The sequence below is a fragment of the Cricetulus griseus genome (assembly GCF_003668045.3).
Source record: "Cricetulus griseus strain 17A/GY chromosome 1 unlocalized genomic scaffold, alternate assembly CriGri-PICRH-1.0 chr1_1, whole genome shotgun sequence".
Lineage (NCBI taxonomy): Eukaryota > Metazoa > Chordata > Mammalia > Rodentia > Cricetidae > Cricetulus > Cricetulus griseus.
Window position 1 is genome coordinate 29,626,556 of NW_023276807.1, and position 19,130 is coordinate 29,645,685.

General features: G+C 43.3%; 1 protein-coding gene and 1 long non-coding RNA gene across 13 annotated transcripts in view; one reads left to right on the forward strand and one right to left on the reverse strand.

Annotated features, from left to right (window-relative positions):
- Positions 1-16,031, forward strand: part of Adgrf1 (adhesion G protein-coupled receptor F1) — a 53,928-nt gene extending 37,897 nt beyond the window's left edge. For all 12 annotated transcript variants that reach the window (XM_035452836.1, XM_035452837.1, XM_035452842.1 and 9 more), the window contains 7 exons: positions 16-179; positions 1,807-1,995; positions 4,096-5,469; positions 7,642-7,683; positions 9,065-9,124; positions 13,818-13,884; positions 15,895-16,031. In XM_035452836.1, coding sequence (XP_035308727.1) covers positions 16-179; positions 1,807-1,995; positions 4,096-5,469; positions 7,642-7,683; positions 9,065-9,124; positions 13,818-13,884; positions 15,895-15,968 — 1,970 coding nt within the window. In that variant the 3' untranslated portion in view covers positions 15,969-16,031. The remainder of the gene's footprint in view (positions 1-15; positions 180-1,806; positions 1,996-4,095; positions 5,470-7,641; positions 7,684-9,064; positions 9,125-13,817; positions 13,885-15,894) is intronic.
- LOC107979030 lies at positions 8,676-16,009 on the reverse strand. The gene is made up of 3 exons (XR_003479545.2): positions 15,872-16,009; positions 15,139-15,251; positions 8,676-9,105 (listed from the first exon to the last, which is right to left on the reverse strand). It is a non-coding gene; the product is annotated as an uncharacterized LOC107979030 (long non-coding RNA).
- Positions 16,032-19,130: the final 3,099 nt, after the last annotated feature.

Consider the following 19,130-nt stretch of genomic DNA (forward strand, 5'->3'; position numbering starts at 1 on the left):
TCTGTTATTCTCCAGCCCAGTGTAACAGCATCTCCTTTGGATTCGGGTCTGAGAATGATGAATATACACTACCCTGTAGCAGTGGCTTCACTGGAAACATCACCGTCAGGTGCCAGCACTCTGGATGGCAGATCACCAAGGAGTCCTGTGTGCTCTCTCAGCTGGCAGAACTGAATAAGGTAACACATTTTTAGGAACTTGGCAGCTTGAATTTCACAGTGGGCATCACCCAGAGAGTGTGGCTTGGTAGCGGGTCAAATGTGACTGTATCTTTAGACAGTGCAAAAATATGAGGGCTCTTTTGGGCCTTGGTTAACCAGGGCTTGTGAGGATGCCAGGCAGAGTCAGAAAGTGTCTGAGTTGATGATTCTGTCTTAGCAGGGTGAAGTTGCCCAATGCTTACAGATATGATAGATGCTAAAACAGCATCTAGCTAGACTTGGAAATTCAAGAGGCCTTGGAATTGAAGAAGATTAAGGGGAAGTATCCGTAGGGCAATATACTTAATATAAGTGAGAACATACAAAGATCTTCTATTGGAATAGTGAGTAGGCTAGATGGAAGCGTGACCCATGCAATAGACCTTGTATATAAATAAATATATAAATATAAATGTTCAGGAAACAAAAGACCAAGCAGCCAGCCAGCCATCTGGTAACAATAATAGTGATCTGGAAACAGGGTCACATGGTTGCTATCCCAGTGCTGTGACTTCTATTATAGCTTTATATTAAAAAAAGAAAGAAAAAGAAAGGAAAAGGAAAGGTAAATGGCCAGGAACAGGAAAATTGAAACCACAGGGGGAAAAGTCCTCCAGACTGGCTCTGACATTGCTCTTGTAGCAGACCTCTAATTGAGTAGAGCTTCCATCCCAACCAGAGGCCTTCCTCTTCTGATAGAGAGTATCAGAGGGCTACCTGTCAAAGCATCATGGGACAGTTACCAGTCCCTTTCTGCCCTCTGTGTCCTCATTTATCTCAAAAACAAAATGAATACATAAATAAATAAATAAATAAATAAATAAATAGGAGCAGGTGGCCACTGGATTCTGGTCTTTCTCTCTCCTTCCTTGACCCAGTTCTGAATGGCAATCGTTGGAACTTGTTGATCCCGGATGTAGGGGCCAGCAGAGAGCAGTACAGGCCGTTGAGAGAGCAAGGAGGTTGGGTGGGATCTGGGGTTGTTGATGAAATAAACCCCTCCCCCTCGATGAAGGAAGCCAATGCTCTTGCCCACTACTGTCTGTTATCCTAGCACAGCAGAAGGAGATGGGGCCCAGCAGTCATATTGGCACATGTGCCCATCTACCTTCTCACTCTGTACAGGAAGTCCAGGATTAGTACTGGCAGAGCTCAGTACTGGCAGTACCACTTTTGGCTGATTACTCCTTGTGAAGTCACCAAATCGCAGGCCTTCTCCATTTTCCTATAACTGAGATTGGAATGTATTTGAAAATGTCTTTCAGAGAATTCTTTCGTGATCCAGTTCCCTTAGCACTAAAATATCAATCATAACACTGCTTCCTTCAAAGAGTGTTTAAGACGCTCAATTAACAAATTCCTAGTAAGCATTATTAAGTATTTAGCACAGGGCCTAGAATTCAAGAATCACTGAACCACAGCTATTGTTGTTGCCACTACTGTATAGTTAGTTACCTGCCGACACACTGCACTGTTTGCTTTTGTAGCCAAGACATCTGATTTAAGTCTGATGATGTGCAAGCATTTCTAGATTTCCCCCCTGGACCTTAATCCTTTTTTTTTTTTTTTTTTTTTTTTTTTTTTTTTTTTTTTTTTTTTTTTTAAGAATCTCAGTATGATTGCAGGCAACATCACAGAGGATGATGTGTCATCTTTGGTTCACAATCTTTCGACCATCATTCAGCAAAGCTCGTCCACCACGGTTGGGACACTGGCTTCAGTGGTGTCACTTCTGAGCAACATTGCATCCCTGTCACTGGCAAATGCTTTGACGGTGTCTAATTTGACACTGGAGGTATGACCTTTCTATGTTAGAAGGGATCACTTGATTTATTTATAGTCTAGCAGGTTTTGAGACGGAATCTCATAGTGTAGCTCTGGCTGGCCTGGCATGCAATACATAGGTCAGGCTAGCCCTGAATTCCCAGAAACCATTCTGGCTTAACCTTCTGAGTGCTGGGATTACAGGCCTGTACCACTACACCCAGGTTGAAGGTCTCACTTCAAATGCTACATCTAGTAGCAGATGTGGTAAGAGCCTGGGTGATGGGGAGACTGGAGAAACACAGAGAAGCCGTGTAACAGTCCCTGTGCGAGCTTCTTTGGCATTTCGACAGTATACAATGAACTCTTAGGGTCAACATACTAGATTCCGATCTACCCATGAACAGGCTGCTTTGAAGCATCAGGTTCAGAGGACTGGGTAAGCTTTTGCACTAGTGAGCATGGACATTTCTTCTCTCCCTAGATCCCATAGTGAGAATTGAACCTGGGACCCGATGCTCGTTCCCCCCACACCCCCAGTCCTTGATGTTTGCAATCTATAATTTTCCCCTGTGCTTGCAAATTCTGACCTCAGCAATGTACAAATTAAGAACTTCTTTCTCTTGGCTGGTTTAGTTTACCTATTTAACATCTGACTTACATTGACATGATAATATTTGGTCACCATAAGAACAGCAGTGAAACTAATTTGTTTTGTCAATAGAGTCTCATTGGGGATACAAGCCGCACTTAAGGGCAAGCCCCATGTCCTTACAGGTCCTTTGAGTATGTATTGCATTTCCCTGTTTTGTGTGTTTATGGGATTTCTGTGTGTGCACCTGCGTTTTTCTGTGTTTCTTGTGTTTTTTTCTTCAGGTCTTTTTTTTTTTTCTGTTTGTTCATTTTGTCCTATTCTGGTTTGTTTGTGTTTATTTCACCTTACTTTAGTTTCTTCTCATTATTTAGATGCCTGTTTGTTTTCTCATGATAGAGAGAAAGGAAGGGTATGAATTTGGGTGGGAGTGGACATGGAGGGACCTGGGAGGGGAAACTAATCAGAATACATTTTATGAAAAAAATGATTTTCAACAAAAAAGATAGAAAAGTTAAAAAGAGTGGCAGTGCAAGGCCTTGTGGCCCAGGCTGGTGACCCTGGCCTTTGAGAGGCTGAAGCAGGAAGACTGTAGAGCAGTAAGTGCTCTTGGGGTCTGAGTGTCTCCCCAGCCAACAATTCAAACTACACTGTTTTTTTAAGAATCGCTCGCTGATGGGTATTTGTATGCAGTAAACGACAACAAAAACCCAAAAATTAAAATTTGAGCATCCATGACATGAACCTACAAGCCTCCCCCCGTTGTTTTGAAAATTGAAAACAGATGTTTTTCATACCCTGTATCTTAATTACAGCCCTGCCTACCTCCTCTTCTTCCACCAGTTCTTCCCACCTCTTCTCCCATCCGGATCCATCCCTGTTTGGTCTCTCATTAGAAAAAAAACAGGCTTTTAAGAGGTTATAATAAAATAAAACATAATGTAATAAAAACAAATTCTAATGTTAGCTAGAGAAATGGGGAAGCTGTGGAATGTCATGCTCAGTCTTCACGCTGTAGCGCGTTCACTAGCGTGGTCATCTCCCCTCATCCCAGGGATAAAGGAATGCACACCTGTGTGTTGTAGGATGCTTATTCCTCCATGCTGAAGACAAGCCTTACTCTAATGGCAGATTACTTGGGGTGACCACTCTGGATCCAACTTTAAAAAAAAAATTGGTGTGTGTGTGTGTGTGTGTGTGTGTGTGTGTGCATACACCATAGTATGTGTATAGAGACCAGAGGACAACCTGTGGAAGTTGGTGCTCTCCTTCAGTCATGTGGGTCTGGGAATTGAACTCATGCCACCAGGATTGACAACAGGCACTTTACTCATTGGGGTATCTTGCTATCTTGACCCAAGTTTCTTTACATAAAACATCTTTTTACTTTATTAAGTAACAGAACTGATATAATTCCTGAGTTTTACTGAGATCTTCAACTCGCCAATTCTATGGCCATTGTCCCTTGATAAGAGCGACCTTCCACTGTCAGCTTTCCAGTCTCAGAAGACCTAAATGACTCTGATTCTTGTGTTTCAGAATGTCATCAACATAGCTGATCATATTCTGAACTCATCCTCCATAACTAACTGGACAATTTTATTACAAGAAGAAAATAATACCAGCTCTCAGCTGCTAGAGACTTTGGAAAATATCAGCACTCTAATACCTTCCACTGTTCTGCCTCTTAATTTTTCTCGAAAATTCATTGACTGGAGAGGGATTCCAGTGACCCAAATCCAAAGCACACAGGGTTACAACTATCAGATTGAAATGACACAAGAAAATGCCTCTCAGCCCATCCGAGGCCATGTGCTTATTGAACCAGATCAATTCCAGAAATCCCATCCAAAGACTGTTATCAGCATGGCCTCACTGACCTTTGGGAACATTCTACCCATCACCCACAGAGGAAAGGCACGCATCAATGGGCCTGTGATATCCACACTTATCCAAAACCATTCCATCGATGAAATTTTCCTGAACTTTTCCAAGATAAAGGGAAACTTGAGCCAGCCTCATTGTGTGTTCTGGGATTTCAATCACCTGCAATGGAGCAATGCAGGCTGCCAACTAGTTAATGAAACTCCAGACACAGTACTGTGCCGGTGTACTCACCTGACCTCTTTCTCCATGCTCATGTCCCCCTTTGTTCCCTCTTCAATTGTCCCTGTGGTGAAATGGATTACATACATAGGACTGGGCATCTCCATTGCAAGTCTAATCTTATGCCTGATCATTGAGTTTCTGTTTTGGAAGCAAACCAAGAAAAACCAAACCTCATACACACGCCATGTTTGCCTGGTGAACATCGCCCTGTCTCTCTTAATTGCTGATGTGTGGTTTATCATTGCTGCCACTGTGGACACCACTGTCAGCCCTTCCGGAGTCTGTGTAGCTGCAGTGTTCTTCACCCACTTCTTCTACCTTGCTTTGTTCTTCTGGATGCTTGTGCTTGGCATCCTCCTGGCTTATCGAATCGTCCTCGTGTTCCATCACATGGCTGTGCCTACCATGATGGCTACTGGGTTCTGCCTGGGCTACGGCTGCCCTCTCCTTATATCCGTCATCACCATTGCAGTCACCCAACCTAACAACAGCTACAAAAGGAACAACGTGTGTTGGCTTAACTGGTCTGATGAGAGCAAACCTCTCTTGGCATTTGTTGTTCCTGCATTGACTATTGTGGCTGTGAACTTGGCTGTGGTGCTGCTGGTCCTTAGGAAGCTCTGGAGGCCAGCAGTTGGCGACAGGCTGAGTCGGGATGACAAGGCCACTGCCATCCGTATGGGAAAGAGCCTCCTCATTCTGACCCCACTGCTGGGGCTCACCTGGGGCTTCGGCATAGGAACAATGGTGGACAGCCAGAATCTGGCTTGGCACGTTCTTTTTGCTTTACTCAATGCTTTCCAGGTAAGAACAGTAAGAGTGATATGGCATGTCCTCCTGTCTAATAGGTTTTATGTAGCCAGGCAATAGGTTTCTCTGCTGATGCAGTAAGCCAGATCAAGCTGATTCGAGAAAGGAAAAGAACAGGTTTATTTGAGCAAAGCAACTCCCAGGTGAGTTCTCCGATTCCAGAGAATGAAGCCAGAGAAGTCATACTCCTTAACTTAAAGCAGGGGCGTTATATATCCTATAGGCGAGGGGTGATGATGTGTCCACCACAAGCTGGGTTTGTGCCCCATGGTCAAAACCTGAACACTTTAGGCAGGGACTTGGGCCGTTGGCAGCTTTAGGAGGGGAGGCACCACAGCCACCAAGAACGGGGAACTGGGCTTTTGGGCACCTTTTCTTTTTGGAGATTCTCTAAGAGGGCAGGATTTGAGAGGCTTCTCAGGCAGTACAGGAGCTGGAGGATCCAACCCAACGCTGTCATTGGAATATGTATAGAGAACTAGGGTTGGTGGGTAAAGATGATCTCATCACTTTGGCTCCAATAAGTCTATAACAAAAAGTGCATCGAAACATCGAGAAGACAAACCCATCCACTTTCCCGAGCAGTTCATGTCATAACCAAAGCAGAATTCTGGACTTTTCCAGTAACCTACCACAGAGCTTAAATCTATTAGAGTTCACATAACTAACATTTATCTCTTTTGTGGTTGATTCAATCCTCATTCTCTGGTATAAATAAATCTCTGACAAAGCAGAGAAAGAGAAATAACTCAAAAACACTTGTTGACCTTGACTTATACAAAGCAAGTCCCTGGAAATAAATAAACAGAGGCCAGCAACCCAACAGCCAGATTTTGTAAATAACATTTTCTTGGAACACAACAGTGTCCATTAGTGTGCCTAGGGCCTATGGCTCTTTTCTGACCACCAGCAGCGGAACTGAAACAGATGTTACGTATATGGTTCAAAGCCCTAAAGACTTACAATATAGTCTTTACCCCAAAAGCTTCCTGATCCTTTTATATTCCACAGTCAGGGAGTGTTCCGAATAAATGGAAAAAAATAATCCCCAGGTTTTGATGTATCTGGGATAAAGTCTTCAACCATGGTTTATTGCAGCTAAGGCCGGACTGCCTGGGGCAATGACTCAGGGACATGGGAGGAACTTTTGGGTTCTGTAGTCAAGTGTGTTTTTTCTCAAATACCAACTGTGTGCTTAATCTCTCCATCATTAGTTCTCTGAGCTGATGAGCAGGGACCACAATAATACAGAACAGTTTGGAGGATTAAGAGTGAGAATTCAGCACCTGACCAGTGCCCATATTCAGTAAATATTTAGAGAGCGTCCTAGAGGCAGTGCACCAGTCAACACAGCTGTTAATACACAGGTGGTAATATAGACTCAGTCACAGAGACCATGCATACAATGGAGACAAGTCTTGAGAGCTCTAGGATGGGCAGGCTTGTGAGCAGTGTGCTATTTGACAAGCACAAAGGAAAGGTTTTCTGACTGGGAGGAAGAAAGCCTTTGCCAAGATTTTCTAAGAGCCATACTTGAAGAGAAGGTTAGTCACAGACACCACCTTCCCCTCCTGGCTATAGGGATGGTGAAGCTCACCTGCTGCCATCACACGGACATGATAAACACTTATTAAATGATTGGTCTAAAGAAAGACTAAGATCCCTCAGTCATTAGGAGGTAGCTGGGGCTTTGAGTAACGCCATAGTCAGGGATAGAGTTCCACGTGAATTTACAACTTCATTAATTCGGTCATTTGCTCACTAACACATTCATGAAAAACCATCTGTGAGCACTATGTGATATGCCCAGGCACTGTAGAACTCACACTAGTCTTGCTTTCTAGAAGCTCATACTCCAGCAGGGGGGCAGACAAGAAAACAAATTCAAGTTAACCATATAGTACATGGCTGTCACCCCAGCACTCAAGGGGTAGAAGCAGAAGCATCACAACTTTGAGGCCAGCCTGGCCTAAATAGCGAGTAGGAGGCTAGCTTGCGTTACAGAATGTGGCCTCACCTCTTCAAGGAGGAAAAAATTCAACATTAGAATATAAGGTGTCATTGCAGGATGATAGAATTGTGTCATATAATATATAGATTATTTATTGTCTGGAAAAGAAAACATAATATAATACATATGATTTACTCTTTTTTTGGTTGTTAAAGGGATTTTTCATCTTCTGTTTTGGAATTCTCTTGGATAATAAGGTATGTGTATATTCATTTTTCCCTCCATTCCTTAATGCAGGCATATTTAAAAATTCCCCCCTCAGTTCCAAGGCCTTTAATGGGTACTTAGATAATAAATTCTATAATTTTACAAAAGGCAGAGTCATCCAGGAGACGAAGGACCTAAGCCATCCTTGCTGGTGATTCAATAGCAACTAAAGCGAACATTGCAGCAGAGAGAGAGAGAGAGAGAGAGAGAGAGAGAGAGAGAGAGAGAGAGAGAGAGAGAGAGAGGAGAGAGAGACAGAGACTGAGAGAGAGTAGCTTTTTACATTTAATCTTTCTAAGCCTGGTATGGTGGTATATATCTATAATCCTAGAACTCAGAAAGCTGAGGCAGAAGGATTACAAATTCCAGGCCAGCTTGTGGTACCCAGAGGGTCCCAGACAGCTAGAGCAGTGAGATTCTGCCTCAAAAGCAAGCAGGAAAATCTCTTTCTAACTTAAATTATGCTCTGGCAATGGCTCCAGAGTCAAATTGCTTTTTTGGGGGGGGGGGCAGATTAACTGTATTTTGTTCCTTGAATTCCTTTGCCCATTTATTTAAAATATTCATAAAGGATACAACTTCCACATTTCCAGGCTATCGAATGCCAAGTAGTTTCTCATAGTAAACAAAATTCCCAACAAAGAACTATTAGTTTTAGTGAAAAATAAATAGAAAAAAATTGTAAAGAACCATGTCCCTCCATTTCTCCTCCCAAGCAGCAAGCAATTATGTTGAGAAGCAAAGGCAGTAATTGATCTTTTGGTAAGAGGACAAGAAGATTTTATTATTGGGGCTGGAGTCACTCTTGCAGTGGACCCAGGTTTGGTTCCCAACACCCGAATGATGTCTCACAACTGCCCATGACTCCCATTTCAGGGAACCCAATACCTCTTCTGGCCTCCACTGGGCACTGGGCACACACATGGTGTACAGACATACATGCAGGCCAAAATACTCATACACATCAATAAATAAGTAATACTAACGATAGAAAGGATTTTATTGTAAACTCATTTGCCATATATTACCACCCATTTACAGACAGGCAGTTTTCTAATGATTGCTACATTCCTACCAGACACATGGTTAGGACACCCTTCCCTCCCAGATAAACTTCACCCCAGCCATTATTGCCAGACACTCATGCCCTCCTCCATTAGATATTATTGTTCCATGTTTGATTCTAGTTTTGCTTCTAGGCAGTGAGGTTGTTGAGAGCCGTCTACTCTATATTTGTGCTAATGGTCTAAAAGTGTTGCTTAGAAGGGATGCTGCTAGTTAGCAGTTTCAAAGCCTGCTCTTTTTCTTAGCATGCTGAGGCCTGATCATTTGTCTCTTTCCACCATTTTTCTCTTCATGATGTCCTGACAGCTGCGGCAACTTCTTTGCAACAAGTTGACTCCGTTGAGCTCCTGGAAGCAAACAGCAAAGGTAATGGCCTTCAGTTTCAAGGCATGATGTACCAGCTTTGTGATTTTTCCCTCTGTGTCATCTGTGGCTAGCCCTTGTTTTTCCTGCATGGTGATTTGGCATGGTGCCCAGTCAGGGCTGATGGGTAGATAAAGAGCTACAGAGTAAGGAGGACCTGGGCAAATGCATAGGAAGGCTTGAAACCCACAAGACCTATGGTGCGGGGGCGGGGCTGCTGGCGATGTAGGTGTGTGCTGCCACTGGCCACTGGTGGCGGCCAGAGTGTTCAGAGACTGTGTGAGTCCCACATTAGTGTGGTATTCTCTACAGAGAGTGCTGAAAAGAATCTCAAGGTGGGTCAATGTGGAGCACAGTTAGGGTTTATTAAGAATACATATTAATGGAGATTTAAGCATGGGAGAGCTGGAACAGGAGAGTGGCACACAGTACAACAGCTCCTCAACACAGTCGCATTGTAGTCTTAGCTATAGCCATCTAGACAATCTTGGTGACTTTGGAGTTACATAGTTCAAAAGCTTTTAAATATTAGGCAAAAATAACATTCTTGTATACTTATTTTTAGCTAAGCATTTTTTTTAACAAACAAGATGGTAAGATGTTTTTTGAGGTGTGCTATAAAGGTGAGTTAAAAACAGGTTAAGAGCTTGGCGGTGGTGGTGGCCCCTGCCTTTAATCCCAGCACTCTGGAGGCAGAGACAGGAGGATCTCTGTGAGTTCAAGGCCAGCCTGGTCTACAGAGTGAGTGCAAGGACAGGCTCCAAAGCTACACAGAGAAACCCTGTCTCAAAAAACCAAAACCAAACAAACAAAATCCTCAAAAACTAGAGGTTTAAAAAAATTTAAAGGAGCTCAGTGGTAGTGGCACACACCTTTAATCTCAGCACTCAGGAGGCAGAGGCAGGCAGATCTCTGAGTCAAGGACAACCTGGCCTACAAAGTAAGTTCCAGGACAGTCAGGTCTACACAGTGAAACCCTGTCTTGAAAAAACAAAACACAAAATGAAACAAACAAATAAAAATATTAAAGGAATCCTTAGTATGCATTGGGCACTGTAAAGTGACACTTTGCCTATAAATGTCATTTATAACATTATTCGTAAGATGCTTTGATTCCCAGCCAGTAGGGGTGATTTCCATTTCATAGTGGAGAGAACAGCTATGGATGTAAGCAGCAGTAGCCCACCTTGGTCACTGTGCTTTGACTTGTACCTCATTGGCTGTAAGTCTGAGGAAAGTTCTATAGAGGCTATTATGTCTTGAACTCAAGTCGCTGGGACCAGAAGGTGTGGAACCTATGTTCTTATATGCAAAGCAGGAAGTTACAGAAAAGAAGACACATCGGTGAATAAAATGAGGTGGGCATTCCCTACCCTGCAGAGCAGGAAGCCAGTGTTTTCCTCATTGAGAACCAAAGACAGAAAATAAAACAGAAAGGAAAGCTCAGATGCCTGGCATCGTTCCTCCCTGTTTCTGACATGTCATGTTAGGTGGTCACTAGACAGGGATGGTCAATGAGGGAGGGCCTGTTACTCCTGGGTGCATGGCCCCTCCCTATTTTGATTCAAGCTAGGTGGTTAAAAATTGGATTTGTTTGTTTGTTTTGGTTGTCTGGTTAAATGATTGTCCTTGCTTCACTTCCTGTTTCCTGTGATAAAATATCAGGAAAAAAAGCAACTTAGAGAAGAAAGGACTTGTTTAGCTCACACTTCCAAGTTATTTGTTACAGTGAAATCAAGGTGACAGGAGTCCACAGTCAGGAAAAGAGAGGGGTGAGGAGGATGACAGAGTGGAGAGAGAGAAAAAGGGGGGGGGAAGATCCAAAGTACAACACTCAGGAAAGAATTCAGTTTTACCCAGGTTAATCTGGGTGTGTCAAGCCAATCAAAACTAACCTGTACAATGGTTGTCTCTGTCTCTGTCTGAGGGAATTTGAATGAAAAAAAAAAAAAACCCAAGTACCCAGATTATGGATTATTACAAAGTAAATAAGAGATAGGAGCTGGAAAAAATGGCTCAGTGGTTAAGATCTCATAAAGTTCTGGCAGAGAACTCAAGTTCTGTTCAAGTCTCCCATGCTGGTGGTTCACAAAAGTCCCCAACTCCAAGGAGCTCGGTGACATCTGCTGGCCTCTGTGAGCATTGCACTCTTGTTCACATACACAGAGCCATAAACATGTCTACCTAATCACAAACAATAAGAAATAAGACCAATGTTACTATCCAGGAACTTGTGAGTGAGAAGAACATGGGGAAGGAAGGGGACTCAGCATAAACACAGGATTAAAAGCAGTGGGCTTGTTAAAATGGTGGGATTTAGAAAGCAAGTGAGTGAAGATAATGGAAGCAAAAGGATTCCCCGGGAGACAGAGTCAGAAGCAAAATAAAGATGGCGAGAGTGTCCTCTTTTCTCGACACAAGGCCTGTCTGACTGAGGGAACTTGAGCAGATACAGGTTGGAGTCATGATGCTGAGAGTTCACTGGAGGAGGGCAAAGAGGTGATGAGGTGGGAATCTACAGAAGGACATTGAAGATATAAACTACGGCAGAAGGGATGGAAGAGGAAGCCAGCAATGTTCTCAGCGAGGACCATCCACTCTGTTGCAGAGGTTGCTTGGGATATGGTCATTGCTGCATCTGTGTCTTCCTTCTTGGTTTAGCTGCCATGTCATATGGAATGAAAACGGGAATGGAAATTATTTCTTCCAGGATTCCTAATGCCCGAAACAGTGTGTAGCCAACAAAAGCTCTCAAAAAGAGAGAGTGCATAAATAAATATTAACAAATGGAAAAGGGTGTTGAGTATCTGGACACTATCATACTTCCTAATGTGTGCTGGCTCTTTGCTTAAAACATTTTATTTCAGCCTAATGGCTCAGTTTTAATTTTTAGAAAGTATTTATTTTACTGTATGCATATGACTGTTTTGTCTACATATATGTAAGAATGTATTCTGTGTGCATGCTTGGTGCTCTCAAAGGCCATGCATACCCTGGAACTTAGAGATCCTTGTAAGTCACATTGTGGGTGCCGGCAACTGAATGCAGTTCTCTCAGCTGCTGCACCTCTCTCCAGTCTCATGATTCAGTTTCTAAATCATTGCAGCCTCCAGAGTCTTTCTACCAACACGCAGTGCACTACTCACACAACTGAATGCTAAGTTATACAAGAGTAAGGCGAAGCTGTACCAGGGGCTATGTTTACAATGGACATTTGTCTTTTCAGTTCTTCTAGTGGCAAATAAATGCACAGATCAATGAAGTATAAGCATGGATATGAAAAGGGGTAATGTTTCCTTCAATGCCACTTTCTGGCTGGTTCCCGGAGATGTAAAGATGCAGAAACACAGTATTCATTTGGCAATGAAGTCAGGCATTTCTAATACTTTAAAAGACTGATGAAGGAATAAATGAGTGACTATTCTATATTCTTAAAAATAGAATCATAGCCTATGTACATGGAATAAAAGGCTGTTAGTGACACCAAGAGTCACGAGATGAAATGTTGAAGACAGGCAGAGTTCATTAAGGAATAATACAAGGCACTCTCAAGCATGGGCATGGAGAATGCCAAGACAGATCATGGTGGAGGGCCACACTCTTATGGGGTGAGAGTGGGCAACAGTCAGAGAGACCATTGTTGAAAACAATGCTCACAGGGTAAGAATGGACAATGGCCAGAGAGACCATTAGGAAGGGCTTAACAAGTTGAGATCTAAGTGTGTACAGCAGCCAAAAGGACCACTGTGCCAGGCTTAATACTCTTACATAAAGTTGCTGAGACTGATAGCTTTCTGGCTGGGCATTTTGCTATGCAAGGATTGAAAAGGGAAAGAAGAAAAACTCTGAAGTAACTGGCAAACCTGATTTAATTAACCCTTTGGGAGCAATGAATGGTATGTCCATGGTATTTTTTGCAACCAGGCTTCCTGCTTGATAGTAACTATAAGATATTCTGGTTTTCCATGAAGCCATGCTTTCACCCATAGTCCAGACAAAATTCAAATTCCACTCTTTGATCAGGTAGCAACTGGATGTGGCAGTACATGTCTTTAGTCTAATGCCACCATACAAGAGGCAGAGGCAGGCTGATCTCCATTAGTTAGAGTTACACAGAGAAACCCTGTCCTCCAAACCAAAACCAATCAACCAACCAACCAGCCAACCAAACAAACAAACAAAAACAACTCAAAAACAAAAACAAGAGGCATTAAGGTTGAGATAAGTCTATAAAAACTTATATTTTCCCAAGGGGAAGTATCTTCCCTTGCTGAGCCATAATAAAGCCACCTCCACCTTTTCCTTGTTTAGTCTGTAGCAATCTTTAAAAAAAAATTTTTTTTGAGACAAGGTTTCTCTGTGTAACAATCTCTGGCTGTCCTGGAACTCACTCTGTAGACCAGGCTGGCTTTGAACTCACAGAGATCCACCTGCCTCTGCCTCCCAAGTGCTGGGATTAAAGGTGTGCACCATCACACCTGGTTATATTTAAAATTGTAATGCTCCTTTTCTTCTTAAATGTGATCCCCGAATTTACTGTGTTAACAGAAACATAGGACATGGGTTCCCAAACTGTATTATAAAGGATTATAATTAACCAGGGCTATGCAGGAGGAACCAAACCTCAATGACCTTCAAGTCTGCTGATTTCCAACTAGCTACCTGACGTAAATTATTTTGTTGTTCTTTTGTGCAGCAAAACTCCTCAAATATAGTTACCAAGCCTAAAGGCTTAAAGCCTTTCAACGTACTACAACACAAAGGTGAGTTACAATACAGCCAGAGGATATAAATGGTAAGAAGACAGGTTTTGTCTATGAAGAGAATCTGATAGTAACTATTAAAAGATGGCAGTATCAGCTGGCCATGCACCTGAGTTCCTCCAGCTTGTGGTCAGGGATGATAAAGCAATACTGGGGATTTGTATTCATAGGCATGTACACACACACACACACACACACACACACACACACACACACACACACACGTAAACACACACACACACAGACACACACACCTGCAGCACTGATCACCAAGGCTCTAGGAATGAGGAGTATGGTTAGACCAGACTACTTACTGGAGAGTCATCCCTCTTACGCCAGCCACTGAGCAGAAGACATGATGTGTGCTCACGTTCAGGGATGGACACATATTATTTTCTAAACTGACCCGGGGGAGGGAGGCAAAACACCTCAGGAGGCTAAGAAAGTATTGTTCCTGCCTGAATTCATATACTGATGACTTCTGGAAATTTAAGTGCTGTGAAGTCACAGTACTGTTGGAGAAAGGGCAGAACATGGAGGAAAAGTAGAAGAGATATATGGTATTTAAAGTTAGGTGTAGCCATACTTAAAAGCTTCAGTCCCATTTTACATCCAATTATGACAACATCATTAATTAAATACATTTTAGAGCCTCATCAAAACTACATTCTAGCCGTGGAGTGCTTAGTTCTAACTGGGACATCTATATTATACCTTCTCCTCTAAAAGCTCAGGGATCTTCACGGGATAGGGAAGAGAAAGACTGTAAGAATCAGATATAGTAGGTATTGATCCCAATCAGTATTTGTTGAACATAGTGGGGTCATTGCGCATATAAATTCATAGCGACTGTGACTGCATACACAAGACTTTCTTGAAATCAATAAATCCAAACTTTCAGCATAGCTGGAGAAAGGGTATATGGGAATCCCTAGCTGAAGAGTCAGTTTTTTCCTAAAGGTGTGGTCCTTGAAAGGTTGCCTCTATTAGCTACTTTTCTATTTCTGTGACAAAATATCATGACCAAGGAAAATTAAAGAAGAAAGAGTTTGTTTGGGCATATGGGTCTGGAGTGTTAGAGACTACGATGGTAGAAAGGAGTGGCAGATGGCAGGATCTGATGCTGAAAGCAGAAGCTCACATCTTGAACCACAACCAGGAAGCAGAGAGTGAACTAGAAATGTCATGAATCTTTAAATTCTCAAAGCCTACCTCCAGTGACACACTTCTTCCAATAAGGCCACACCTCCTTACCCTTCCCAAACAGCACCACCAACTGGGAACCAAGTGTTCAAACGCCAGAGTTGATGGGAGACATTCTCATTCAAATCACCAACCACGCATGTCCAGTAGATGGTCCTACACCCCTGCACATATAGAGAGTACCTAATGAGTTCAGTAGATTTTAAAACAGAGCACATGAAATTGGTAGGGAAAATTGGAGGACAAGGTACAAATTGGAGGATGGGAATAGAGAGGATTTGCTCACAATATATTATTTGTAGGAATGAATTTCTCAAAATAGTAAAATGGTTTAACAAAGAAAAAAAAAAACCTCAAAATCCAGATACAGTTCAAGTGTTGAAAAAAAGTGTCTACCTAGCCCATTACTTCCTGTTTTCACTGCCTCCAGACAGACAGAGTGCTTTGAACTCTCCCTTTCCAGACATGTGTTCCTCATGGGGCAGGGGGAAAGACAGACAACTTCCAGGGCTCTTCCTGCAAACTATGCATTGAGTTGAAGTCTACGTTGTTATCTCAATTCCAGCAGTAACTGAAAAACATAGTATTTTTCATGTGTAGGGGATGATAGCTGACAAACACAAGCTTCTATGGTGTCAGTAAAGGGCTGTCCCTCTCAACCAACCGAGCATGTCCTGCATTTTTCCTTAGCTCCATCCTAGATTTAGCCTCAGTTTAAAGACAGTCAACAGGCTTATTTTCATTTTGTCTTATACTGGAATCAAGAATAACAGCAATGACTTACCTCATCCTCTTTTCTTTCTTCAGGCATGTATGCACTCTCTCATACTGGAGATTCGTCCAATGAGATCACATTAACCCAGTTTTTGTCAACGGAATAGAGCCATGAATCATAATCAAGGACACATTTTCTTTGAGCATGTCCTCAGGGCCACATGGCAGAGAAGACGTGCACAGCATCAGATGAGACTTTGTGACTTAGGAGTCTGGTCACTGTGAAGCTGGAATGGTTCAGTGGTTAAGAGTACTTGTTGCTCCTGCAGAGGACCTGGGCTCAGTTCCAGCACCCTCCTCCCCAAGTCTTGGAAGTAGATTATGTGGATATGTTAGAAAAGATGGGCCACCAGGACCAAGAGATAGCAGAAGTAACTAAGGGAAATCTTATCATCCTGCAAAGAAAGGGCCTCGAAGAGAAGCAAGTCTCACATTTTCCAGGCAAGAGTCCAGAAAAACATCTCTAAATATCTAATTCTATCTGGAGAAAACAAAAAGACCAAAGACCAAAGACACTGACTTTGACCGGGTGCTGAAGACCATTTATCCAGATCACTCCAGAAGCAGGAGTTATCCAACTCCACCCCAGGCACAGGATGCCCAGTCAGGGTTCTGTATTCTGTCCCTGGTATAAACGGTCAAAGATCTGAAACACCAGATGTTTCAGAAAAGCCACGTTCCTAAACCAGGACCATTTTATAGCTTCCTTCTAGATAAGTGTAGCTCTCACCCCTCATCAAAGAACCTTCCTTTTGTAGAAGACAGAAAGCATCATAGAAACCCACAACCGGTCAAAATCTAGGAAACAACAAGACTCCCAGGTGCTTGTCGCCAACCAATTTACAACACAGCTCCTACACCCAAGGCCAAGGAACATTGCAGAAGAGGGATGGAAAGAGTGTAGGAGCCAGAGGACCAGGGCGCTATCTGCTGTGAGACTGTATCTTAGGAAGAGGAGGAGGAGGAGGAGGAGAAAAGAAAAGAGGAAATGCAGTGTGAAGTGTGGGGGGGTAGGGAGGGGGGGTGACCCGGGAGGAGCTGTGTGGAGGAGTGGGGAGTGACTATGATCAAAATATATTGTATGGAACTCTCAAAGAATTAATACAAATTCTATGGTATTTTTTTAAAAAATGTAAAGTCCAGACACAAATTCCTTCAACTCCACTACACAAGCACAGATAAAGTGGGTACCCAGGCACTTCGGACCCTAGCAGAGATGGGTTTTAGCAGGGCCCAGACCTTCTGTGTGTATCTGGGCTCTGAAGCAGCTTGATTCTGGTGACACTTTTCCAACACGTCCCTTTGTGACTCATCACTCATGTATGCTCTGTGGGCCACATATTAACTAATCCTGCTTCCTTACAATACAGCTCCCTCCAGCTCACACTTGGCCTTAGAAACCTTTAAAAGTAGGGGCATCCTCTGTCTTGTGGGTCCCAAACTTAGCCTTTGGACTCCTGCGATGGCCTGTTGCCTACAATGAATGACACTCCCACCCCATGAGACAAGATCAAGCCCCAGACAGACAGCATGCAAGTGTGTGTGCCCTCCTCTTTCCCTTCCTAAAATCTAATAACACATACTAACACATCTGTGACTAAAGCAGAAAGGGGGCTACTTGGAGGAGTGGGAGCATAGTGTTTAGGGAGCCCATTTTTGTGTATGCTAAGTAACACGTTATTATTTGTAATGTTTTTAAATGTTTATTTTAACTAATTATATGGATTTTCTTCTGCATACCACATGTGCTTGCCAGAAGAGGGTGCCAAGGAGTTACAGATGGTTGTGAGCTATCATGTAGGTTCTGGGAATTGAACTTGTGTCCTCTGAAAGAACAGCAAGTGCTGTTAATCCTTGAGTCATCTCTTCATCCCCGGTAAAACATTAATTATTTTTAATTAATGAAAATTTTAAAAATTAGAGGTTGTTTGGATTTTGCTTAGCCTCTATGTAAACTCTGGATTTTTGAAGAACTATGAGGAAGAATCGGTTTTATTCCTCTGCTATTTCCAGGGCAAACAAAGAGGCTGAGAGACGGCCACTCTACCCGCTAGAACGCGGCTCAGCCCAAAGCAGGCTTTTGTAGAAACTCCCAGACCGGCTTCCGGAAAGACCATGGGGCTTTTGCAAAGCTGCTGAGCTGAATGAATTGCAGTTACTCACATTGAACTTCAGGGGGCAGGCTGTGACCAGGAAACTCAAGCAGACACCTTGACAGCCTAACGGCACCTGAGAGCCTCTCTATCACACAGGAGTATGGGGGGCAGGGGTGTGTGTGGGGGGGTGTGGAGGGGCGGGGACGCGGACTAGAGCTATTCTGATTAGGAATGTGACTGCATCTTTGCTCTGTTTACTAGGAGAGATTAGGAAACTCAGAGCACAACAGCCCAGCGAGTGGCCTTTTCCCAGGTTTGTGCCCCAGGGTGCTGGTAAACAGTGTGGCCCAGGTCTTCTAAGCAAAGGAGGAACTGACCACTTTCTGCAAGCAGTTTTCACCGGCTGGAAACCAGCCTGTGTGGCAGGGCTGCACCTTGGACATCTTGTGCAGACACAGGGTTAAAAGACCTTAGGCCACACCGATAGAGCCTATCTTGTGTTTTACAGATTGAACCTACAGTGGTCATATTGCTCTTTTTGTAGGTTCAGTTTTGTTCCTAAGGCCAAACGAGCATAAACAGGTGATTTGAAGCCAGAATAGAGATTTATAGCTCAAGCGCTGCTCGGGAGAGATCAGGGCTGCTGCGCCATTAATGCCTGTCCTACTGTGCCATGAGCAAACGTGACCTGGGCAGGAGAGGGCTTTTTTCCCCTTCCTGGTACCTATTACAGTCCTGATACTAAGAAAAGCCAAGGCCTGAATTCAAGTGTGTCGGGAATACAGGGAGTAAATTTAGTTGTGGCTTGCATTCGTGGCTTGCTAGTTTGCTTTTTTGTATATAACCCAGGACCACCTGCACTGGAAGTAGCACTAGCCACTGTGGATGGGCCCTCCTTCATCCATCATTCACCAAGAAAATGCACCAGAAACTTGCCAATCCGATGGGGACATTTTCTCAGTTGAGGTTCCCTCTTCCCAGGTGACCTTAGTTTGTATCCGGTTGACAGGAGAACTAAGCAGTATACAGTGCCTCAACCCTCTGTCCCAGGTGTAAGGATTCAGGCATTATGCTGGCTTGCCCTGTCACCTGGCAGAATGCACTCAGGCAGTACCCTAGTCAGCCCAGGGTTCCATGGTTTATGTAGTCTGCACACAGGTGCAAAGGAAAAAA